The 26,509-nt window shown below is 45.2% G+C and overlaps 1 protein-coding gene and 1 pseudogene across 1 annotated transcript; both read left to right on the top strand.

Annotated features, from left to right (window-relative positions):
* The first annotated feature begins 3,266 nt into the window (after positions 1–3,266).
* Positions 3,267–4,119, top strand: LOC135387126 (uncharacterized; annotated as a pseudogene).
* Positions 4,120–21,870: 17,751 nt separating this feature from the next.
* Positions 21,871–25,770, top strand: LOC135387138 (uncharacterized protein K02A2.6-like). The gene has a single exon (XM_064616508.1). It carries the CDS (start codon positions 21,871–21,873, stop codon positions 25,768–25,770), a length of 3,900 nt encoding a protein of 1,299 aa, XP_064472578.1.
* Positions 25,771–26,509: the final 739 nt, after the last annotated feature.

A 26,509-nucleotide genomic window follows, 5' to 3' on the forward strand; every position in this document is an offset into this window, starting at 1 on the left:
AACAATTTCATAAAGCAGCTTTCTTCACCTCATGTAGGGAAGCGTCAGGTGAAGCCTACTTTCGAGGGGTGTCGTGTGTATTCGGTGGATATCCGGAAACCCTGTTATTGGGTATTCGATTCGCGAATAGAATACTTCGAGTGATTGATATTCGATTCGAATTCGAGCACTCAAATATCTGCACACCCCTAAAAATAAAGGATTCTGTGAAATTCTGTGCCAAATGAAGGATTCCACGATGAATTCCGAATTCCACGACATTTCGCGGAATCGCGGAAACCGGAAGGCCTTCCTCTTCAATTATCCTACCTCCCGTCTCATCCTTGAAGTGTAACAGTGTCCCTTTATTTTTATTGCTATTGGCGACGTGAGCGGCCACTTGTGGCTCTGCTGTCGCGGCGCCTCTGACGTCACGGATAGGATCGGAGCGCTGGGTCTCTCCGTCTCTCCGTGCTGTTGGCGTCCCAGAATGGTTGTTTACTGCTGTGTTCGGCAATGTAATACGTATCCTGGGGGAAAAGATGTGAGTGTCCACTACTATCCAACTGACAAAAATCTCCGGAAGGCGTGGCTAGTAAAGTTAAGGATGGGAAAAGGGACTTCCAAGACGTTTTGTGTTTGCTGCAAGCATTTCAAAGACGATGACTTCGACTACCCGTCGGCAGCAAAATGTTCGGTGAGTGTTCGAATGGAGCCCTGGATACCACCACAGTGCCCCAGAAGGTCGTATGGTCGTATATTAATTCATAGGGTGGAAGTCACGTCGGCTGGTACGAAGTGCCGTCCCCAGTAAGAACCTTCCTGTTCGTCCCATCGACGCCAAACGGCCGCAGTCGCAGCCTCGAGTGACACGACAAAGGACGGGTGAGTTCCTCGTACTTTCACATCATCTAAGGCATATACATCATGACGCAGTATTGGCGCACACGCCTGGTTCAACACAAGGCAGACTTCTGTTTGTTTGCAGAGACGACGCAGCCACTTCGGGAGATATTCTTGCCGGACACAACATGGACGCGACTGTAGTGTGTTCTACCACCCAAGGCACTGACCGAAGCTCCACTTCTGCCGATGCTCCACTTCTGCCGATGCAGCAGGGAAGAGCACGGCTCCATGCACAAATGTAGCATTGACGACCGAGAGCAGCTGCACTGACAATGCAGACAAATCCTCAGGCATGAGCGTAGCAAACCACCTAAGCAACGTATTCTGATGAGACCAATTACCGTGAGTTACCTGTACTACGTCTCGCTACTTTTACAGCCGCGAGGGACGTTAAATACGGGGTGCCGTGTGATGAGCTTTAATCGCACGTTAAAGAACCCTCAGGTGGGCAGAAGCAATCCAGAGACCGACCGCTGTGGCGTCGCTCATGATCTCAGTTGTCTCGCGACGTAAACCCCCAATTATCAGCTACTTCTGCAGCCTTTACTACACTCTAAACCAGGTAATGCATATGTAACGGTTAAGTACCGCTTGGCCAAGAGGTACATTTTTGCAATGCTTCGCAAAGGAGGACGCGTGTACCTCTTAAATTTAAGAGGTACACGCGTCCTCACATGCGGTACATGCAACGCATATTTAGGCCTACCCGTCGGGGTGGTTCCCGTCTTCTACGATATATTAACAGCCCCAGGAAGCTACACTGTACGATAAATATCACAAATAAATACCTTTATTCGAAGATTACATCCCTTTCAGGGGTGATGCTTGTCCATCGCGAGCGTCCATTGTCATGATACACAAACACCGAACACACGGGGCACAACGTATATGGATGAACGCTGACCCCTGTACCTCTCCTTCACCATTGCGGCAGTTCTGTGATCACGCTTCTTTATCTCTTCCACACCTTTGGATTCCTGTGCTTCCCCAGCTTTAGTTTCTTCCGCAGAACACAACACCAACCACAGAAGATGATTGACTCACCCACATACGGCATCGCCTGGACGTAACCTTGGAGAAAATACAATGTAAAAAAATCTAACAACCAAAATAGCTCGCCTGAGAAACATGCATACTTGCTTGTGTAATCCAGGTATAAAGTGCTAATCTAGGCTTCTCTAATTCACGTATCAACGTTCGTGCATGAAGCGCAAAGTTCGTTGTTTCCGTTCCTCAGTCGTTGTGTCCAGCCTGCCGGTGATCAGGACCACTGGGAATCAGAGCGAAGATGAACGAAAATGCGACGTGTGGGCGAATAATTACTTCATAGATATAATACGCACCTTAAATGACTCCAATCTTTAAAGCGTCCAACGAGTTTCTTCAAAGACCGAGCAGACTCGTCCTCGCTCCCCGACGTTTCAAGACAAACTGATTTGCCAGCGGTTGCAAGAAACGCATTCTTCCCAAACGTGCGATCACTCACGGTCACGGGTTCTAGTTATTGCACTTCTTTGATAGAATGATAGTGCAAACCCATTGCGGCACTGCCGCATAAGGGAATTTATTGCCTGGTCTTCGGAATCAAGCGAAATATTTTTGCAAGGCATAAAGGTCGTGAGAAGGCATTCGTACTCAGCGCCGGAAACACGCGGTACACATGAGGTACAGCTGCTAGACCACTGTTAAAAAGGTACCTAGCCGGTACGGATGAGGTGTCGGAGCACTTGTACCGCTTGAATTTCGCAGTGGTCGCGAACTGTACCTGCTGGTTGAGGACATGTGCACCGCTTGGACAAGGTGCGGGTTCTCTTTCATGCGGTACATATCGGGTGCCGGATTTAGAGTGTACCACTCTGTTATGCGCATGTGTGGTCTTGTTAGTACTCTTAGTGATTTTAGCCACAGCCGCAAATGCTTTTAATGTGCAGTCTTATCAAATTTGCGGGGGACACTAATCAAATAATGCATATTCTCATCATGTTCCTTGTAGTGCTGCTTACAACACTTGTCTCATGCACAGTTTATTTATTCATTTATGATACCCTTAGGGCTGGCACAGCATTGTACAGTTCATTGTTTGTTCCCTTTCAGGGCCCCAGCACGTCGAAGCTGCAGCACGTTTCGAGTCAATTGAGCAGGTTCCATCATTGCAAAGTGAGTAGGGTTCTTCGTTTTCGGGTTTTCCGATTTTTCAAATTCGGGGTGGAAGGGGGGGGGGGCGCTATGATCCCTCTGGCAGCTTGTTACAATTTTTTTTCTGCTTCTTGTGCTTACAGATTTACAGGAGGAACTTTAGAGCCTTAAGCAAGATGTAGAAGTACAGGCTAACACTATCGGTGAATTGAAGAAGCAACTGATAAGCATATCTACAATGAAAGATGAACAAGCCCGTGTTAGCCATCACTGGAATAGCACACTTCCAAGTGTTTTACAACATCTGCGACCTCGTCACAACTGTTCGAATTAAGCAGTCTAGCAGAGACTTTTCCCTCAGCAACGAAGATGCTGTGCTGCTTACGTTCTTTAAGCTGTACCATAACGTCTCATTTGCACTGCTTGGTGTGTTATTTGGCATCCACAGAACGACGGCATCCAACATTTTTAAGGAAATAGTTCCAGTCCTGAGAAGAGTGCTGCAACATGCAGTATTCTGGCCTAGGAAGAAAGCAGTCCTGCAGTGCTTGACAAAATATTTTGATAAGTACTGTCAGACACGTTTGGTTCTGGATTGTACCGAAATAGAGATTGAACAACCAAAAGATCTAAAATCTCGCGTCCTGACGTACAGTCATTACAAGAAAAAACACACTGCAAAACTCCTAGTGAGTAAGACACCGGGTGGCCTAATTAGCTACGCCAGCCAGGCCTATGGAGGTAAAGCCTCAGACACGTACATAACGCGTGAGAGCAAGATCTTTGAGAAGTGCCTCCCGCATATTGACAAGGTGATGGTGGATAAATGATTCTTAATTGACGACCTGTGTGAACAGCATGGTATAGAGCTCGTGAGGCCGCCCTTTTTCAGGAGGCAGCTAAGCAGACGCGACGCTGAAAATAATGCTTCGATTGCAAGTGCACGCGTTCATGTTGAGAGAGCGATCTAACGTATAAAGCGGTTCAAATTTCTCCAGCAGAGCTACCCCTTGGTTAGATGACATAATTACCATAATTGCTGGTCTTGTAAATATTTCTAAGCCGCTTTTTACAAATGACAAGTTGTTGTTTCAGTGAAGTAAATGGAACATGACATACCTGTGTTGAACTGACGGTTGATGAGTGATTTATTTACATTTACTAGACATGTTCTACATGAAATGACAACTTTGTGGCGCAAACAGACAAGGAAGAACATAACCTCTAAAGAAGTACTGAAATCTTTCAGTAGCATCATTAAAAAACTCGATGTCAAACTGCACGTTAAATAACAGGTGCACTTCTGGGCTCTCATATACAAACACGTCAGCTGACTTCGTGTTTGTGATTCCCATCTGCAGCTGTACTTGGGCATAATAGTGACTAGTACGCTTCAGTGCATTGTCTTCTCTCTGCAACATGTGCACTTTCCTAAATGCAGCAACACTCGACGGACATTTGATTTCTAGTGTGCGTGGAGCACAGCACTTGCACTTTACAAGTCCATCTATTGTGGCCGCGATGAAAGGGTAGTCTTTCATAATCTAGAGCCCACATTCTTTGATCTCCAGGTCTCCGTGGTTGCTCTGCTGGTTTAAGTATTGCTTCTTTGCAGTACACTCCAACTGCAGTCCTCTTTTCGTTGCTGGTGTCTGCACTGTCTGTGTTCGCATGATGGTCTTCAAAAGTGATCGCACATCATGGGGTCCCCATTTAGTTTGAAGTGTTCTTACTCTCGTGTACACTGAGTAGGAAATTGATGCAGTGATCAATCCCATTCTGTAGTTCTTCCACAACTTGCAAGCACTCTGCTGCGCACCTATGTCAACTGCAGTGGCGCCATCCTTTTCTTGTGCCTCGTACAGATGTCTCACCACTTCTTTTATGGTACGGTGCAGTGGGTCATGATGTGTCTGGATGCATCCTGCTGAAAAGTGCATAGGGTGAGCTACAATATGTGAGAAAGATATTTACCTTCAGCATAGCTATCTGAGGAGAGGCAAGGCAGAGGCCCTTCTTGTCTGTGAAGGAAGGCTGCTGATTAGTACGGGAGCCCATTTAATAGGGAGTCGAGGACATCACCTTTCAGCACTGGCATTTCCCTCGTTTTTGCCTGATATAAACCACTGAGTTACAAAGAAAAAAAAAGAAAAGAAAAGAGTGCACGAAAACAGCAACCTGCAACTTACCCTTTTTTGCACATGGAATATCTACATCTTTACGCGGTACATACCTCTCTTGGACAAATTGCTTCTGTGCGCTTCCCCATTTCTGGGGCATCTCTGTTTGTGACACCACTGCAAACTCCTTTGTTGTGTTGATGTGCAGCAGCACAGCAACTATGTGTTTGCATCTGTAGTTCCTGGAAAAATCAACTTCATAACGTAAAAGCACTAAAAAAAGGACGGATGCAAACACACCCAACACCGACTGCCACGTTCAATAACTTTACCGTAGAGTCACATAGAAGCCTGTCCCGATTGGACAGGCGGGTAACACTTGTGTCAGCTTGGAAAGCACTTCAGTAAAGTTGTTCAAAGTGGTACTCGGTGTGGCGTACGTTTGTGGACGTCCTTTTTCAGCGCTTTTACATCATAAAGTTAACCGCAATAATCTGTTGCATATCGGCAGCAAATAAAGGTGTATAACCATAAAGTGATGAGTTATCCTACTCTGGCCTTACCATACACCACAACGCACAACTGAAAGTGGATAAGTGAAACTTTGTACAAGGCACGATACAAAAGTCAAATCCACATCTGCTTCCCTTGTAACTCTTAGGCTTTCCACTCCCTACCCTGCTTTGCATGTGCATGATGCGCGGTCCACAGTTCGTTCCTTGATGGCCACGGTAATCTGGTGAGGGTCCTGGCTCAGTGCTGATGTTTGAAGGACCAGCGCTATGAAGATCGTGCGGACGCTGTTCCCATGTACAACGCTGCATTCTACCACATGTCCAGCCCCTTCAAGCAAACATTGCGACGTCTCAAACTGCTTGTTAACGTACGCGTAGATGCTCGAGAAAGAAAGCGACACTGTAGCAAATAAAAACGACACAGTCAAACAAAGCAGACGGCTGCTTCAGTACTTTCCGTTAATTCGTTCAGTCACATGATGCCATACGCGTGTATCCTTGCCATTCGTCGTTGTTCCCGCCTACCATCCCACATAATCTGAGCAGTACGAAGCAATAATAATGTCAATCTACCACTGCAACTTCAGTCTGCAACATACAAACAAAATGGATTCGATATTAGCAATATTAGCTAAGCAAATTCTGTACCTCTGTCCGTGGTGCATACTGGCGATCCGCGTTTCGAATTGTCGTCTGCTCAGAGTCCTATCCGTGACGTCACTCCTCCGTGTCCGCGCGACGGCTCCACCGCAAGATGTCGGCGCCAATAGAGTGGATGATGGATGGGATAGGATGAAAGATCGAGGTGATCATCTGCAATCTTTTTGATTTCCTCTTCATACTCTGACGTATGAAACACGCCAATGATAGAATCGGTATCCGAATACATGATAGTAATGGGGCAATTCAACTTTTCCAAGAAAGTGCAATAGACCAATTCATACATTATCAACTTACAATAATCTAAAATACAAAATCCAATCCGGAGTGGAAAGCTACATTTTACGTTCCTTTTCTCCATCTCATACAACACACAATTCTCTGACAAAAGTTCAAATGTTCATTTCAGTGTACGGGCCAAAGACCGTACCCTGACGAAATTTCAACACTCTATGAATTTTGCTCACTTGCATACCCAACTTGGAATACAGACTCAACAAACGATAATGCACAACATACTCTGTTTTACCATTACAAGTGAGAAGTAACTTACCCTGTGCTGCAGATATGTAATTTAACTGGTCCTTTAGAGCCAACTGGTACTCTGACAACCAGCTGTCATCAACCTTTTGCTTCACGGGAGCTAGTGGCAAATACTTGGTCTTCTGGTGTAGCTCCGGTGGGTAGACGACGTCGCATATGTAAATGTAGCCATACTCTGCATCCTGAGGATGGTTAATGATATCCAAACTCGAAAAATCGGATTCGGGCCCCCACTCAAATCTTTCGATAGGCAATGGCAATGTTTGGCAGCTGGCATAAAGACTGTTTGCATCCCAATAGGAGTTGTAACTCCGTGGTTTCTCTGGATCAAAGTTCGCACAATATTTGTTATTGGCAGCGGCATACCTCAATCCTTGCTGGCAAATACCAGTAGAAGACTCGATGGTTCGATACATGTCTTCATCTGCAAGCAGCTCGATCTCAGCCTTTGTATACTTGAGTGCAGTCTGCCAACTAAATCCGGGTAGACTGACAAAGTGCAGCACTTCCAAGCCATATGTCTTCATAGAAAGCTGTCTAAAATGCTGCATAACATCTAACAGGAGCAGGACATCACATTCCAAATAGATCAAAGTATAATCTTTCAGCGACTTGCAATCAAAATGATCATATGTTTCCCGAGCAAAAGCATAGTCATCATCGCTGATGTGCGTTCCATTCAAATCATCATAGAAACCCTCCTTGGCCGGCAGACATTCTTCATTGTAGACTTGAAAGCTTTTGATCCAAGAATAAGGGTACACACCTTTCCTAGTTAAACGTGCAAAGTCATTACCATACACTTGCTGGTGGCACTTAAATGCTTCAATTCCTTCAGACCCTTTCAAACTATCCACCAAGCAAGAAAGGGAACTATTTAGAAATTGACTGGTGTACGTGAATATGAGATTGCCGTACTCAAAGTTCCGAATCTTCACCGAGCTCGTTGCGATGAGCTCGGGTGGGCGTTTCCACTTCAAAGCATGGAAGCAATGCAATAAGGAGCGGATGTCATACTGAACGTTGTGGATGAGCACTGGAATTTTGCCGTGATTGCTGCAACTGATGTTACATTCGTTACAAATGGTAGCCAAAAAGTTGCTGACACTGCTTTCACGACTGTGATCGTGATGACGAACCTTTTTCCTATCAACGCTAAATAACACAACACTATATTCGCAGTGTGTTGCAGCGACATGTTTACGAGCTGCCTCGTCTGTGAGCTTAACGGGAGTAGGGCAACGACTGATATCAACCACCTTGTTATGAAAACGTAACAGGCAGACGACACACCTGCAAGCGGCATCGGGGCCTAAATATTTTTCATTTGCAAGTATTTTGGAATCGTACGTTCTGATTAGAATGAAGCAGAAAGAGCTCATGCCATGCTGATCAAAGGGAGGAACAGGGGGAGTTGGTGATAGTTCATGTCGCTACAATGCAGCACTGAGACGGGACGAAGGGCGATTAATGCGCACGCAATGCGAAGTCTGCAATAAAAGTACTATACTGTGACATGAACAATGAAATGTAAAAGTCAGGCATTTGAGTATCGGCACTGGAGAGCTGCACCATGCTGAGGTCTCGGCAGCTGCGTGGAGGTAAACAGTATTTGAACATACACAATAAAGAGTTCGCGTAATCCATGTTGCACTGAGCATGTTGCACGGGAGCCTGACATAAGAACAGCACTGCGGGGTAGTTGCACGCTTAGGACGAATGCTAAAAGAACGGAAGAGAAGTTGTAGGGCATGTTGGTCCATGCACAGGGTTCGCTAAGATAAACTTTGGCAGGGTGTCGAACCGAAACCTTTTTCGTTCCGGTTTTCGTTCGGGTTACATCATAAACGATCCGGTACTGGTTCTGCTCTGAAGCGAAAAAAAATAACGGTTCATACCGGTTTTTAACCGGTTCCGCTTCTGCTGGGAACAGTCATCCCCACAAAAAAAAAAAAAAATCAATGTTACAAAATGTAAACCCATTTATTCCGCATACATACTATTTAATATTAATAGACAGCTGTGAAATTGGTAGCTCCTGGTTCCTGTAGGTTACTGTCTGCTCAAATGGACTTTCTCCTATCTTGAAGCGCATGCTGTACTAACGGACTTGTTTGTCGTGATGTCATACGTAAAGTACTTCCTTGCTGGGTTGGAGCGATCGCGTCCCATCCGAATGTTTGTTGCTACTGTCTAGCCAGCAAGCACCACCGCACGAGTACGACGCAAATCGAGGAACACCTTCACTCACAAACGCGCTCGACGGCTGCGTTTTATTTTCTTCGTGTCCTGTCCACAAAAGGGTTGCCACATCGCACGGGCTTGCCCTCGCGTATACGGAAATCTATTCAACTTAGCTGCTCTCAAACAAGGGACCCGTTGAGCGACATTACCGATAAAGAAGCCGTTATGCAGCCCCCTTAGGTCTCTGTTTAGTTGAGGAGAGTTTGGGGGTTTCAAATTAAAACGAACACTTCGGCACATTGCTAGAGAGTCACATGTACCTCTAAGTCTGTGTTCGTGCGCGAACGACAAACCATTACAAAGGCCTAAGGGTCATAGTATACCGACATACATTCCACCGTAACCGTAACCCTCGTATAGTATCCATGACATGACTTTAGAGCACACGAAGTCTGTTTCATTCGCATATCCGTAGTCCAAACCGGCGAAGTTTTTTCTTGGACCGAAAACCGTTAAATTTCGGTTTCCCTCCTGAGCGAAAAAAACGTATACGGTTTCGATTCCGTTCCGGTTCGCACCAAAATACCGGTTGTTCTCGGTTTTCGGTTCGCTCCGACACCCTGAACTTTGGGGGTTGTAACGGAGATAAAAGAAATCAAAACAGTGTCGGGAAGCTAAAGTAGATGTTAGAGGACGTATTACCCACCAAAATTTTATATCAATACTACCACATGACCCGTTCCTCTACGGATAAATCGTGAAAAAAAAAAAAAAGAGACGTCTGTACCCTTGTTTCTAGTCGGCTGTACCCGTGTATCAGCTCCTTCGGTCAGATGACGGCACGGTCGAACGCGGCGTTGCAGACAAGAGACAGGCACAAAAGACCCTTTTCAGGGCCAACCAATAGACGATTTCAGAAGTTGCATGGATGGCCCGCCAGAGAGCGCCGTGTTGCGAATGCCCCACTGCACCTTGGAATTTAGTTTTCATGAGTCAGACAGAAGAAGAAGAGCGCAAACGGTTTCGGTTTTCCCTCCTTCCTTCGAGCAACAGGCAGGCAAGCGCGAATGCAAACCATTTCCCACGACGCATTGCGCGACGCGCGTGACTTGGGCGACGGAGGGCCCCCGTGCGGAGCACAAGGGCAATATCTGAAATCGCCTATTGATGCTACAGAGACCAAAGCGTCCCGAAACCAAAACGACTAGAACTATGATGTTTTTGTTCTGTTCTCATATCGCGTTAATATCGTTTCGATATCATCTGCAATGCCGCGTTCGACCGTGTCGCCATCTGACGGAAGGAGATGAAATACGGGTATAGCAGATTGGAAACGGAGGTATAGCCGTTTTTTGTTTTTTTTGTTTTTTGTTATTTTTACAAATTATCCGTAGCGAAATGGCAGAAATGACAGTATCGACATAACACTTTTGTGCGTAATACGTCCTCTATCATGTACTTTAAAGCACCACAGAAATCATTTTTAACACCCTGTTTTCTTCCTATAAAAATGTTAAGTAGGCCAGTAAGGGGCACCATACAAAGTAATTCAGACCACAGAGTCATAATTATCGCAAAAATGGAATTTAAAGCACGCCGCAAAAAGCGACCGTGCCCAACGACGGTGAAGAGCAGTACCAGCCTGTGGTCTGCCTGGAACCTCGCGCTGACGCTATAAGGAGAACGCTCGCTGATTGGTCTAGAGAAATGTTATCTGCTACTCCTCTGTCGTTTGCTACTCGGCTGTTCTGGGTTCTGAAAAAGCCTTTCTCCTGGCTCGGTAATGGTTCTGTGGCCGCTCCTTCCATCCCTAATTCTCCGAGAGAACTGGCAAAACTGCTTTACGGCGGCAAAGGGAGAAGGCGCTGACCCCCACTGACCGGCGAGCCAGAACGACTTCTCCTTATAACGTCATCGGTGACGTAGCATGATACCTTCTCCTCCTAGTTATACCCGGAGTGGCGAGTTAAGGGTGAACGCGCGGAACCATGTTTATGTGAGTATCTTTTTTTCTGGGTAACAAATTGCACACATCAAAGCCTTTAGCGCTATTCGGTAAAATGACACACATACTTTCATGAGACGTCTTAATGTTTTTTTAAATGGCCCTCTGTACTCCTTTAACTTCCCGATACTGTTTATATTTGTTTTAGAAATACCTCCATTACAAGCCCAAACGTTTATCATGAAGAACCCTGTACTTATTCATTATGGGCAACGCAATGAATACACGGACATGATTACACTAGCAGCCAACATGCCAAGCCGAAACTTTTTCCTTTCAGTTTTAATACCGGTACCGGGAACACAAACGTTCATACCTAACGGTTCATACCTAATTATTACAGGCTCTATCAACGATATTCTCTGTAAAGTGGTTTCGAATTGCCCTGTGCTTGTGGCCACAACTTGACGGGCCTAGCGGTGTGAAAGGGGTGTGGTAGACTCTGAGCTCATCTATTTGTGTTTCGTGGTATGAGCAACTTTAACAAAACCGAACGTAAACAGTAGCCACATTTGGGAACATAGACTTTTGATACATAGTAGTAGGATGCTAAGAAAACAGCAAAGATAGACACACAAACTGAGAGGTTAACGCAACAGCTACTAATTTACAATCGATTCAATTTGTTTCGAAAGCAGCACAAGCCCAAACAAAGATCGCAGTGTTTTCCTCGGTGTTGAAGCCTGTAGTGTTTTCCAAACAAATTATACCAATCGTGTTGGCTGCTCAGGGCTGCGCAGTGCCCGTAAACCCAGAACACACTCACCATAACACAATGTGCAGTGTGCAGTGAAATAGGTAGAGCTAGCTTCTTCTTTCTCTCTTTTTTTTGTATTCATCTTACGGGCTCTGGACAGCAGCAGGACAGTGACATGATGCGTGCTTTCAGGCATCAGGTGAAATCACGCATCATGTCACTTCTGGAACTAGCCTTTCAAGCACAGCATATTTGTACGGTGCTGATGAGGTTCCAATGAGGCTAAAACCGCTATATATAGTGTTGTCATTGCAGCATATGACACGCAGACTCATGCTTTATTCACAGCCAAAAGCTTTTCATTCGGAACAAAAACAAGAACATTCTTCAGGCACCACTCACCTCAGGCAAAATACACGTGTTACGGTAAATGAGTACTGTTATGATACAGTGGCACAGTGACCGCAGAGACCTCGCACCGATTCTCCTGCACAGCTCCCTTGGTTGTGAAATCGCAGAGTCGAAAAATGACGATCGACGAAAAAGCCCGATACCGGTACCTTGTGGATGTGTTCTCTTTGTCCGTCTGTGTGGGTTCCAGCCTCAGAACCGTAGAATCGTGAAATTGGAACCTGCCTGTGTACTTCCCTGTGTGGTTTTCCTTGTGAGCCTACGTTCTGATACACGCAGGGAACAGGTACTGGACAGACTCTCGAAATTTCCTTTCTGCAAATAATCTGCATATGAATGTGAAGAAATTTTGTTTGTTTGCAAGAAAAAAAAAACAATTTTCTCTCGGATGAATAACTTGAGTCAGCAGAGGTGCCCTAATTTTTTGTAACCAGCATACGGTAATCTCAAAGTGTAACGGAATAAGCTTCTAATTTCAGGAACATCCACATTGATTCGCGCACCTTCCTAAACAACGATTTCCCATGCCTGCAAGACATGTATCAAGACATAATACTTCAAACACTTTGTCTTCACTGGTCTTGGAATACCCTGGAACCTAAGAATGCCATTTTCGGGGTCTTAAAAACCATGAAATTTTCTCACAGAAATTTTTACATCTTTTTCATTCGCGTGGATATACAGTGCAAATTCTGGTTATCTGGTAACGGAGCTGAAGAAAACCAGGAGCAATAAGTAACTGCAATCAGAAGTGCACGAAATGAACGGCACCCTCTGTTGCATTTGTTTGCCTTCCTTTCTCTCCTATGATCTTCCCATTTAGAAATCCCCAAGTACGTTTATTATGCTAAGCACCCACGCTGAGAAGAGATCTAAAATTTACGGTACCAGCTAGTTCATTCTATGCAGTGGTACCCTTGCACCTATTTTTACAGCTTATAAATATTGTGCTGAAATATGAAATCACTATAAGACTTGCACCCTGTGCGACATTGCATTAAATGTGGTGGTTGCAGTTCTGCAGCGTTGTTTCTTCCTCACGTTCAAGTGAAAAGGCAAAAAGAACGCTCCGCGACTTACTCTCACACAACCATTATTTTGGGGCCATGTCCTCGTGCTAAATGGTCAAGAGCGTGCTTTCGAAAACAACTATAGCGGCACATGGGGAAACCGACGTTGCATTTGAATCGACACTCTGTTTCCAATAATTAAACGAGACCTAATTACTACATCCACCTCGGACGTAGAACATGTTGTTATGCCTTATAACTGCAAAAATATGATTTCCCCAAGAATAAAAAAAATCAGTCCATGGACACGCTATATGCACCGCGCCTACTATAAATTGACTAGAGATGGGACGAATCCAGAATTTTCCGAATCCGAATCCGAATTCAAAGAAGGTTCTGTGAATCCACGAATCTCGAATCTTTCGGGCCTTTCTTTAAAAAGAGTCTAGAAAGCCAGGGAAAAAAGTCTCTCCGACTGACAAGTGTTTTGAAGCAGAATTTGATATCTTTGTTTAATAAAAAACAAATTTCGGGAGAAGATATACCCACCCAGTCAGCACAAATTGTTGCAGTGACATTGCACCAATATTGCCACGCAATATTGATGCTATGTTTCTAATGGCCGCTTTCGTTATGCTGCAACGATGTTATTGAAACAACACTGGAAAAATGTGACATTGCAATGCTGATGTGTCAGTGCTCAAAACCAGCTTTGTTATCCGCATTGCAACAACATTGCAGAAACAACATTGCCAAAAATGTATGTTGTGTGCCTGTGCAAAATGTGCAATGTTGATGCAACACTGCCAATCACCAGTCATTTTACAGTATAGCAACCTTACAACAGCAACACCGGCGGAGCATGTGCGAGTGAACACATTATGCTGACATTTTCAGTAATCGTACTGCTCCTGGGCAGGCTTCTGAGGAATGTTGCCGACATTGGTCTGGAATGTCTACCGGGAAGCATTGGGAAAACCGCTGACAGAACAGTCAGGATTCGAACTCGTGTTACCTCCCAGTATTTGCCCGGAAGCCGATCATTCGACCCATCTATGGCACGCGAGGGCTCAAGGGCTGTGGTCGCACTGATGCTATGGATGAACGCCATATCGAGGGTCAGCGCGCATTCACATGTGCGTAAGAATGAATTGTAATTAATTTCAAGTTCTCGATCAGATTAATTTTCTTTGAGATTATGTTGTCCTTGTCTCGATCCTTTTGTCCATAGTCATCTCCCATAGTGCGTCCGCAGTGTTGTCCCAGAATGTCTCTCTCGCAGTCTGAATCAATTCTCCCCATAATGGTCACACTAATTGTAATGTTACCCCACAGCAGCACGTGAAACATTGCCTGATCAACATATTCGTAATGTTTCTCAAATGCATCGTCTCAAAACGCTGCACCAACATTGCACTAGAGGCATTGTGGTAGCATTTGTGCATGAAACATTGCCGCAACATTTGAACACGTCGTCAAAAACAAATTGGTAAATGACGGGTGAACGTCACGGGGAGTTCGGAAGATTTCATTCTCTGTTTATTAGTGGGAATTACAGATAGAACAAGATCGTGCAGACATTGTCCTTCTGGCGCACTCGGAGCAGGTGCCTCAGAAATGCTGCATGCAAAACATGCAACATTCCAGAAATATGTTTGTTTCGATGTTGCTGCTATGTTTCAGACGTTGCGTAGAGAACACGTTCTAACCTGTGACGTTTCCTCAATCTACCAGGTGCAACATTGCTCTCGCAAGAGAATCACACTGTTAGCTCTACGCATCCTTCGAAATACAGCAGGCACATTCATATAATGATAGTGCTGCAGCGCTAAGATTAAGTCGCTGATGCAGTGTTTTGTGAGCAATGTTATTGCACCATTGCATTAAAATTGATTGCCAAGCACCACATCAGCAATGTAACTGCGACATTTCTTCAGTGCAGCACACGTACATTACTTCGGAAAGACATCCACACTGTTAGCTCTACGCATCTTTTGAAACACGGCAAAAGCATTGAAATAAAGATATTGCACAAACATCGAATTTACGTTGCTGATTAAGCGTTTTGAAAGAAATCCAAGTGCAACATTGCATTGATATTGCTTGGAAAACATTGCATCAACAATGTAAACGCCACATTACCTGAGTGTAACATATTCAACATTGCTTCAGTAACATCATCGCAATGTTAGCTTTACGCCATCTTTGAGACATAGCATGAACACTGAAGCACGTATACCGCTACAGCAACGAATGTGGGCACGAAACATCACTGCGACACTTCAACGTTGAGGTTACACTGATCACTGATGCAACACATTTGCAAGATCTTGTGCTGTCTATGCATATACTTCTTCCTAAGTCTAACTTATTTAACATGTTGTTCATCGACTACAGGAAAGCCAAACTGAGGAGTCTGAGTTCCCTCCATAAAACCAAGAAACAATCAAATCAAAACCGTGTTACTTTTACACTTTTAATATCGGAGCTTTATGTTGTGGTTTTGTCGCTCCCCGGGGGCCGCCAGCCAAGCAGGGCTGGAGGCGCCGATTTTAGAAAGAAACATACAAACGTGGTTGGTGGTTAACTTAACATGAACACAATCACATAGCAGAGTGAATAACAACCACACTTATTGACTTATCTTGCTTGGTCGATGGCGACTGAAGGTGGGATATTTCTTTCCTCGCAATTTTTATTTATGTGTTGGTTTGTTCCAGCTAAAAGCAGAAGCCATGCACTGAGCAACAGGGCGTAATAAACGCCTCCACAAGCATCATTTTGCCTCTTTGGCTTCGTCAAGCATGACTTTGGCATAAATGCTTTGAGCGATGATAAAGGGGACTATGACTGTGTTCGCAGTGCCATTTAAAAAGTTGGCACCTATAGGGCTAGATTGCAGCCCCCTATTGCGTGCAGATATTCTGATGCCTGCAGAGCTGTAAGCTGTTCTTCCGGTTGAAAGAAAGCTTGAAGACTGCATACGTTGTGGCTCACTGCCAAACTACTGGACATAAAGCACAGTGGGGCATGCCACACCCAAGCCACAGGGAGGTACTATTACTTTGAGCCACCTTCTGTTAATGCAGCAAAAACACATATTTCCACTGAAAGAAAGACTGTGAAAGAAATACGCCTTTTTTCTGTTGTGAGAGAAGGGCACACGAGATCATAAAAAATGGTTTCCAAAAGCTGGTACGTCACATTCTAACATGATCTGAGCCAATATGGTCAGCTGATGCAATAAGATCTACAGAAAACACATGTTAGCAGATTTTGAACATGCTATAGGAGAGGGTCTGCCCTTGAAATGATAAGATATGTTCACTTTCCAGATGACTTCAGATACGTGAAAAGAATAAAAAATGTTGACAAAGCTGTTATGAAGCAGCGACTGCAACTAATCTGTACAACTGGGCAGAAGAGTAGAATGCAAAATTTGTTCAAAGTATGATATAGCGTCATACAGGTGGGATATGAATGAGCTGACGAAACGTTTTTCTTGCGTAAGAACAAATACACCTGCAGGTTCTCAAAATTGAAAAAAATAGAGTGTCAATTTTTGCAGGTGACAGCCACAAAGGCATCTGTCTTTTTTTTTTTTTTTTTGCTTCCTAGATGTGACGAACCTCACTGACGAACAAGCTGCAGCACATTATGTTTACAAAATTTGCTTTTTTTAAAGAAAGATAAACCTGTTGATTTTCGATATGTTATAGGAGAGGACTGGTTATACAAATAGGGGAAGATTTCTTTTAGACGACCTATATGTGAATATACTATCTGAGAAAAGTGTCATTTCTTGCAAGTGCTTGATATTCTCAAACGCTTGGTTAGACAATGAATGTAGATCAGCTTGGTATTTTTATGTGAAGCTAATCCCCATGCAGCAGTTTACAAGCATAAGTAATCTGGGGCTCCTTCAAGAATGCTAATTTGCCGGAAATTTATCGTAAACTTGACCCGAAATGTGCTTCGTTCTCGAGTTCTCACCACGTCACCAGATTTATTCTCGTTCTACATGCCCATTGCGATGACAGACCCATGCTTCCCCTCTAATACCAGACAAGGAACGCGCACAGATGATGTATACGTAGATGTCAGAAGGAAGCTCGTAAGGGACAACTTTTTCATATTTCGAAGCAGTTTAATGGGTCCCCATTGTTCAGGAAAACATGGAAACGGGATGGTTTAAATTCTATATATGCATCGTCCAAAAAATGCACACAATTTTTTGTAGTGATATCCAAGAGAGTCAAGCTGCACATCTGGACGGTTTTGGCTGGAATAGTCCAGATTGACAGTTACACAAGCAGATCTTTGTTAACATTGAAAATATGAAGGAAAAAAGGTATTTTAAAATGTCCCACTATGCCTCACTCAATTTACTAGTGTCCATAGCCTACACCTCGACTGCACAAGCTTACACCTCTATGCGACAAAACTACGGAAACGCGTGAGAAGTGAGAAGTTGAGAAGTGCGGCATATGCAAAAATATGATCCACTAGCAATGACTCAATTGTAATGCAGATGGGGAAGGCCATCTCGCGTTATGATTACATTGAGGCGAAAAAACACGCACTAGAGCAGCAGAAACTGCAATGCTTGCTGATGCTTTCACTAAAGGCGGTAAGACAAATTTATAGAAGTCAGCGAGCGGTGGCGTGTTCCTTCATTTTTTTTTAAATTCATGTTATCATCAAAAGTATATTGATTTATTGGGCAAATGGCGTGTATTGGTACACTATACGCTCTGTCGATTACTCTAGTCATGGTAGAGGGAAAAACAGCCAGATAAGCTTCACGAGTCAACAAACGTACCAGCGAACTCCTCGCTGCAGGATAAGAGCTTCCACTGAAGGCTTCCCTGCGTTGACCGAAAACAAAGCAGTGTCCTTTGCTGGAGAACGAATTTGCGTTTTCTTGTACCATATAAGCTAGGCTACTCAATGGAATGTCACTGCTCTCCGCGTAGTAGGTATTCACATACAGTATCACGTGGAATAATTGGGGATATAGTACCCATTCGGGTGAATTTCCTTTTTTACTCGTCTTTTACGTATACTTTTTAAACCGGTGTTACCAAACTGTTTACAGTTCAAGGTACAGGTACATAATGCGAGTGGGAAAGCCTCGGCAGTCTTCCTGTGCATTCGTGGGTGCATCAACGAAGATGGGCATAGCTTTCGGGATGGCTGTGTGCGCAACAGCTGATATCTTTCTTTGTCTTTGTGTGTTGCAGAAGGCAGGCCTTGTTCAACGACCCACCGCACCCTCACCGCATCCACATCCTCTTCTTTCTCTATCCTCCATCCGTCCGTCCTTCCTGTGTGTTTTGTATTGTTTTGTGTTCTTTTTTTTTGCTATAATCGTGACGACGCCCACTTCTGTGTGGCCAAGACGGCGAGCCTCTCCTGCCATTACCCTCCCCCCTTTTTTGTCTGTGCATGTGTGTGTGTGTGTGTGCACTTATGCTGTAGGTTCGCGGGTCTCGTCATGATACAGTGAGAACTAATGCGACGAACCTGATGGAAAGTATTGCTGCACGTTAGCTCGGTTTCCAAGTGCTTGTGCGCTGAACTGAATTTGCATTTTTGTAAAGCAACTTCAATATATTGCAGTTGTAGCGAGATAGTTTCCTTGGTTTTGTCGCATATTGCGTTCACTTCATCTGCTTTCTCTTTTCCCTAACTGGTGAAACCCCCTCTTGGACTATTGCGGCATCCCTAAGGTTCATGTCCCAGTTTTGCAAACACTGGGGTATACTAATATTATTTTTCATGTGACATTGTGTTATGCTGGCATACAAAACCCTTGTACAAAGTGCCTTAGAACCTGTTTGGGAATGGTTCAGTTGAAGGCTGTTAAGTTTATCACTAAACAGTATGCTAAGGATCAGCTTAGAGGATCCATACTTTGACCTCCAAGGATCCTCTTCACTAGACTGTGCACATCATCTGAATATTGTGCCCTCTGTTCAGGTATGAATGTTTTTAATTACAGCTTTTTGCCTTCTACAATTGCCAAACGGAATGCTATTGGTGGTGGAAACAGGGAACATACTTTGAACAAATCTTCGCAGACTGCAGCTCGTTCTTGCCATAGCCATAATAATGGGTGCAGTATGTATAAACAAGTTTGTAAAAGGCTGAGCAAACAGGCAACAGATATTGTCATATTGCGGTTTGCGTATGGTGAATGGGTGAAATAAGTACTGTTTCCCAAATTGTGGGTTGAATCTCCCCCAGGAGAGCTGCAGAAGTAGCATAGGAAACACAGAGAGCTTAAGAAAATGGGCAGAACTGCAGAGAAGTATGTGGACTTTATATCCTGCTGCATAAATAGATCCCTTCCGGCTTGTCAACAAATGACATCACACACTTCAACAGCGCCTCCAATTTGGTACAGTTGAGCTACGCTCAGAGCTAGGGGCGGACAAGGTCGCGCCTAAAGGCACGGTCTTGAGGAGATTACGGTGGTCTTTGAAAGGGCACGCGACCTCGGTCCTACTTTTCTTTCAAGAGGAGGCAGCGAACAAGTGTCCCATTCGTGGAACCCAACCAAGTGAACCACTAGACATCCTGTGGACATCCACAGGATATCGCTCAATGACAACCTGATGTCCAGTAGACGTCCAAATTTGGTCTTACTGACGTAATCTGCACGTCCATAAGACTGCCAATGCAACATCTTGAGACATGGTTTTGGCGATCCTGTGGACATCCAGAGAGACATTTTAGAGACGCCTTACGGGACGTTACCACCCAGCCCCCAGCCCCTTCCTTATGCGTGCTTCACTGCACTTCCACTGTGCACGAAGTGTAGCAATGTTTTACACCCGTTCAATTGTGAATAGACTCTTTATTTGATAGACGCAGAAACGTTACAGTGTAAAAAGTGGCGCACGACACCCAAAAGCAATACCACAGGCCAAAAAATAGCGTATACCAGAATGCGTAGCTCATGTTGATATCACAAGAATGAGAGTTGGAGCAACACCAGTACACAATTAAATGACAGGGGCAGGAAAAGTGAAGCATAAAATAAACTCATACACAACAGAGCTGAAGTGGTAGCTGTCTTTGTTGTAAATAGCTCAGTAGTATTCACCACTAGTGTGGGGTCCGGTACATTTCACAGTTTCTGTCACACTACAGAATTTACAGAGAAACATGTAAGAACTTGACAGTACAAGTATACCGGATGTTTCATTTAAATTCATGAGCTAAAAAATTGACGAACGGCTGCACCAATGGAATTTTTTTTTTCAAGTATCTGTCTGATACCACCTACAAGCTGATCACCATGTGAATGAGTGGGAGGCGTTCATTATTTAAATAAAAATAAAAATGAGTTTCGTGAAAGAACATAACTTCTAAAGGAGTGCGCCGTCGGCGTTGACATGGGTACTACCCCTTTTTGGGGCCTTCAGTGGACACCTTTTAGGGAAAAATCTGCCACTGAAGCGAGTCATTTGTTGCACTAATTAATTGGTTTCAGTTTACATATATTTGTCGCGGCTTGTCAAGGCGAAGTGCAAAATTACTCTCTTCCACATTTTTATCCACCAAAGAATTACGAACCTCACTCCAATGAATTACATCTATGAATTACGTCCTTTTGCCTTTTCTTCCTTTTTGCCGTCCTTTTGCCGCGAGCAGCCGCGACAAATATATGTAAACCGAAAGCAATTAATTATGCAACCAATAACACGCTTCAGTGGTTGATTTTTCTCTAAAAGGTGTCCACTGAAGGTCCCAAAAGAGGTAGTATACATTCTAATGTCGAAGGCGCCCTGCTTTAGAAATTACGTTTTTTCATTCAGAATCATTTGAATTTTTGTTTAAATTATGAGCGCCTTCCACTCATTCACAGGGTGCGCAGCTTGTAGGTGGTATCGGACCGATACTTGTAAAAAAGGAAGTTCTTCGATTGGTGCTGCCGCTTGCGAATTATTTAGCTCGGGGATCTAACTGAAACACCCTGTATAGCATAAAATTCTATTATAGACACACTTCAAACGCATGACAAAATATGGCATTAACTGTAGCACTGCGGCTACATTGGCAGGCAATACTCACAAACATGTGCAGGACACTTAAAGCAGTAATACTAGCTGCACGCAAATAGGAGTAGTAAAGAGAGGTATACAAGGTTGCAAGTTGATAAAATGGTAAAGATATAATAGGTAATACAGAACAAACACTAACAAGTTACTGTGATCATGCACTGTTTTGTTCATGAGGTGCAATACTGCAAGTTCCTTCCACACAACAGCTGCAGTCTCTAAAAGTATGAAATTCCAACCCAGCATACGGACACGGTGTTCAGGTACCAAGGATTTAGCGAACAGTCAGAGTACTTTGCATGAAAGGAACCTTCTAGAGTTTGCTCAGAGTTGTCCGAACAACTCCCCTGTACCTTCTCATTCATTTTACGCAGAATGAACTTGCTAGTTTTAAATTGTTATCTCCAGTACTTATGCACAAAGTTATAAAGCGCCTACACAAACGACTATTTCAAGTACTCCGACAACAGCTTAATATGGCATTGTCAGCAGAGTAATAGTGTGATAACGACGACGACGATGCCGGCAGGATTTAAGCCGTGGATGACGACAATAAAGTTGCCCTTTTGGATTCAAGTCGCTGGCCGTGTATGACACGTTTCACATGGTGGCAGCGCCATTCGAACATACACGTCATGGAGAACGCATCAGATTCATCGCGGGTTGAAGGACCGAGCTCCACTCCTACGTCCACCGCGCCGGTGGCTCCTGTCATGACGAGTCTACTTCCACCGCCCAAGCCGTTGGATATTTCCGGTGACATGTGGCAAGCATGGAAGACTTGGAGCGCAGAGTATGACCTCTTCGCCGTTGCAACCCACCTCACCCAACAACCTAGCAAGGTACAGGCAGCAACATTTTTGGTATGCATCGGTGACGTAGGGCGGCGGATCTTTGATACGTTCGTATTCGAAAATGAAGCCGACAAGCAGAACGTTGAGGTCGTTCGAACAAAGTTTGAGGCCTACATGAAGCCAACAATCAACCTGACCTACCATGAATTTGTCTTTGGAAAACGGGACCAGAAGGAAGGCGAGAGGTTCGACGACTGGCTCACAGAACTCAGGACGCTGGCTCGGAACTGTGAGTTCGGGGACTTCGAACAAAGGATGCTGAAAAGCCGTATAATACTGGGAGTCAAAGACCAACAACTACAAAGAAAACTCATAAGCGATAATCCAAGCTTCACGAAGGTCCTCGAGTGCTGTCGAACCCAGGAGATGTCAAAAGAGCGCTTTATGGAAATACGCAAAGAGAAGGTGCCTGACGGGGCAGAAGTAAACGGTTTAGCAACCTGCACATCCTGCGGGAATTGTGGCTACAAGGAGCATCGCTCAGGGAACTGCCCAGCACTCGGAAAACAATGCAGCAAGTGCGGACTTCGAAACCACTTCGCCAAGGTCTGCCGCGGACCGCCACTGAGGACCCGGAAGCCACAGAAGAGGAATCCCAGGAAAGGGAAGAAGCTGAACGAGGTTCGCGTAGAGACATCTCAGAGTGAGAGCGACGAAGCCTACCTGCTCTGTCACGTGTCGGTTGGCAGTGTCCAAGCAGATGACCGTTGGACGAGGGAGATAAGCATCGAGCAGGACAAGTTACGCTGCAAGATGGACACAGGAGCAAATTGCTCAGTGATCCCTTGGAGGCTGGTGAAGATGATCACGACGAAGCACGTCATGAAGAGCCGTGCAGCACTGAAGACTTTCTTCGGGTTCAGTAAGCGAGCTGTTGGAAAGGTTGTCCTTGAAGTGTCGACACCGCGCCAAAGGGTTCTCGAAGATTTCTTCGTTGTGGATCAAGACGTACAGACAACGCTTAGTGGAAGCCTTTGCGAAAGGCTTGGTCTTCTCAACCGAGTCGGATCCCTCGGCGCACCGACACAGAATAACGCTGCTCAGTTTGACCCGGCCAAAATGTTTGAAGATGTCTTTATTGGTCTGGGGAAACTCAGGGGAGTCAAGTATCGGATGAAGCTGCGACCCGGATCACAAGGCATAGTACGGCCGGCACGAAAGGTTCCGCTAGCACTCAGGGATAAAGTGAAAGCTGAACTCCAAAGGATGGAGGCTGATGGAGTCATTGAGAGGGTCAACGAGCCCACCGACTGGTCCAGCTACATGGTGGTCGTCTCCAAACCAGGAAAGCTGAGGATCTGCATGGATCCGGTCGACCTTAACAAAGCCCTACGGCGGGAGCACTATCCCATGAAAACTCTGGAGGAGGTGGCATCCAAGCTGGCGGGAGCAAAAATTTTCTCCACGCTGGACGCATCGTCGGGATTCTGGCAGATTCCTCTCGATGAGGACAGCTCGAGAATATGCACCATGAGCACACCATATGGGCGGTACCGTTTCACACGAATGCCTTTCGGGATTTGTACCGCGCCTGAAGTCTTCCAGAAGGCCATGAATGATGTACTGGAAGGCCTCCCTCATGTTCAAGTCGTGATGGATGATATCCTGGTGTGGGGTACCGACAAGGAAGACCACGACCAAAACTTGCAACGTCTGCTCCAAAGATGCAGAGAAGTCAACCTGAAGTTAAATCTGAAGAAATGTCAGTTTTCAAGAACTGAAGTTAAATACCTCGGACACATACTCACGACGGAAGGGTTGAAAGTTGACCCAAACCGGGTTGAAGACATCAGGGCCATCGCACCGCCGAAGAACGTACATGAGCTCCGAACGTTTTTAGGAATGATTACCTACGTTTCAAGCTTCATTCCGAGACTTTCTCACCACACATCAGAGCTCCGAGAGCTCCTTAAAAAAGGCAATGCATGGGTATGGACTGAAGTGCACCAAACTGCCTTCGAGCATTTAAAGGAAGCTCTCACCAAGACGCCAGTTCTGGCTTACTACCAGCCTGGAAAGCAAATCACTCTATCTGTAGACGCCAGCCAGTACGGCATGGAGGCCGTTGTGATGCAAGAAGGAAAACCCCTAGCCTATTCATCAAGATCCTTCACAGGGGCACAAGAAAAATATGCACAAATCGAAAAAGAAATGCTTGCGATTGTACATGGCTGCAAGAAATTTCACCACTACATATTCGGACAACACACAGTCGTGGTAGAAACTGATCATAAGCCGCTGCAGGCCATCTTCGCAAAATCTCTGCATGAGTGTCCACAACGCCTACAGCGCATGAGACTTTGTTTGCAAGCCTACTCATTGGACGTAAGGTACAGACCTGGCAAAGAACAGCTTCTGCCAGACGGCCTGTCAAGATTTCCAACAACAGAAGTCATGGACGAAACGGACGAGATGCTTCAAGTAAACACCCTACAGGAACTTCCCATTGCAGAAAGGAGACTGCAACTCATAAGGGAAGCTACAAAAACAGATGAACAGCTGCAGCTTCTTTCCAAGTACGCAGACTCTGGTTGGCCTGTACATCGAGGGCAGGTTCCCAGCCTGGCAGTGGAATTTTGGCCTCACAGAGAAGATATCCACATGGAAGATGGCATTGTTCTGCGCTCGGACAGGGTCGTCATTCCGTTTTCGATGAGGAAGTCTGTTCTCAAGCACCTGCACGCCGCGCACGTCGGTAAGGAAAAGATGAAAAGAAGAGCAAGATGCACCGTGTTTTGGCCAAAGTTGAACGATGCCATCGACAAGGTCTGCGACAACTGCGCCGAGTGTCAAGCAAACAAGCCGAGGAACAAGAAAATGCCAATGTTGTCTCATGAGATCCCGAGGTTGCCATGGGAGCGTGTTGGGCTGGACCTGTTCGCACACGGCCACAAGATGTACATAGTCATGGTTGATTTTTATTCATTCTACTTCGAGGTTCAGGAACTACAAACTACAAACGCCCGCCAGATCAACAACTTCTGCATGAAAGTATTCGCCACCCATGGGCTGCCGGTAACTTTGGTGAGCGACAATGGTCCTCCGTTCAGCGGCTATGAGTTCAAGCAGTTCTTGGAACACCTCCAGATTCGTCATATTACAGCTAGCCCCTACCATCCGAGAAGTAACGGCATGGCGGAGCGTGCCGTGCAAGAGGCCAAGAAGCTTCTTCGTAGGACATCGACGGCTGAGGAGTTTTATTACGCACTCTTGGAGTGGCGTAACAGTCCACGCGACAGTGTCTTGAAGTCTCCGGTACAACGGCTGATGAGTCGCCAAACCCGAACCTTGGTACCCTGCGCTACGGAGCACTACAAGCCTGTTGTGGTTCCACCGGACACCGTGAGAGAGAGACTCAGCGAGATACGTCAACAGCAAAAGAAATTCTACGACCGAGGAACACGGCCGCTCCCTGAAGTGGAAAAGGGGTCAAGAGTGACCATCTACGACACGAATAAGAAAACGTGGTCTCCAGCCATCGTCGTAGGACATGCAACCAGCCCAAGATCATATGACGTTTCCACCCAAGATGGAGTTACCAGGACGAGGACCAGGGAGCATCTCAGAATGCAAGCACCCATGGATCATGTGGAGGCGAAAGACTCATCGGCTGGAGAAGTGCCAGCACCCCCACGCAGAAGCACAAGGGCGAAGAAGCAACCGAAACGCTACCCGGACTGATTTCTATTAGGGTCATTTTATACGTTTATTCTCACTTGGTTTCTTGTTTGAAGAAAGGGGGATGTCAGCAGAGTAATAGTGTGATAACGACGACGACGATGCCGGCAGGATTTAAGCCGTGGATGACGACAATAAAGTTGCCCTTTTGGATTCAAGTCGCTGGCCGTGTATGACACGTTTCACAGGCATGTGTTATCCTTGCTAGAAATGAAAAGTTATGAAACACAGCAGTACAGCTTGAGAGGAAGGTTTACAGAACGTAGCACTAGCATATTTCTTCATCGCAGCTAAACGTTTGCAGCGAACGGGAGAATACGTGCTGACAGAAACATGCCAGTTACACAATCGCATGCCTATGTCTGTAAAGGGATCCACTCCCATTCGCAACTGGGGGGGGGGGGGCACTCTAATGGAGAAGTACGCCATAGCCACGTTTCGTAAACATCTGTCCTAAGTTGTACGTAGTGGCTTCTGTGCTCCACGGTAGAGAGGACTACTCGTTTTTAGTATACACTTAGTAGCACTGCCACTGCAGTGTTTTGACCCACACAGATGTTGTCACATTGTACAGTCTTATGTTTAACAGGCTACGTTTTCACCAGGAAAAATATCACATGAAATTGAAATAAACATATCACAGAAACGTTAGGTTGTCTATCGCACCATTTACAAGCTACTCGACTCATGTTTATTATTAAATTATCTTATGTTATTATGATCGCTTATGTTATTTTAACTA

Source organism: Ornithodoros turicata, chromosome 1 (genome assembly GCF_037126465.1).
Source record: "Ornithodoros turicata isolate Travis chromosome 1, ASM3712646v1, whole genome shotgun sequence".
Taxonomy (NCBI): domain Eukaryota; kingdom Metazoa; phylum Arthropoda; class Arachnida; order Ixodida; family Argasidae; genus Ornithodoros; species Ornithodoros turicata.

What these genes read in the sequence shown, in the direction of transcription:
- LOC135387138 (XM_064616508.1), top strand. Translation starts at nt 21,871, where the DNA reads ATGGAGAACGCATCAGATTCATCGCGGGTTGAAGGACCGAGCTCCACT.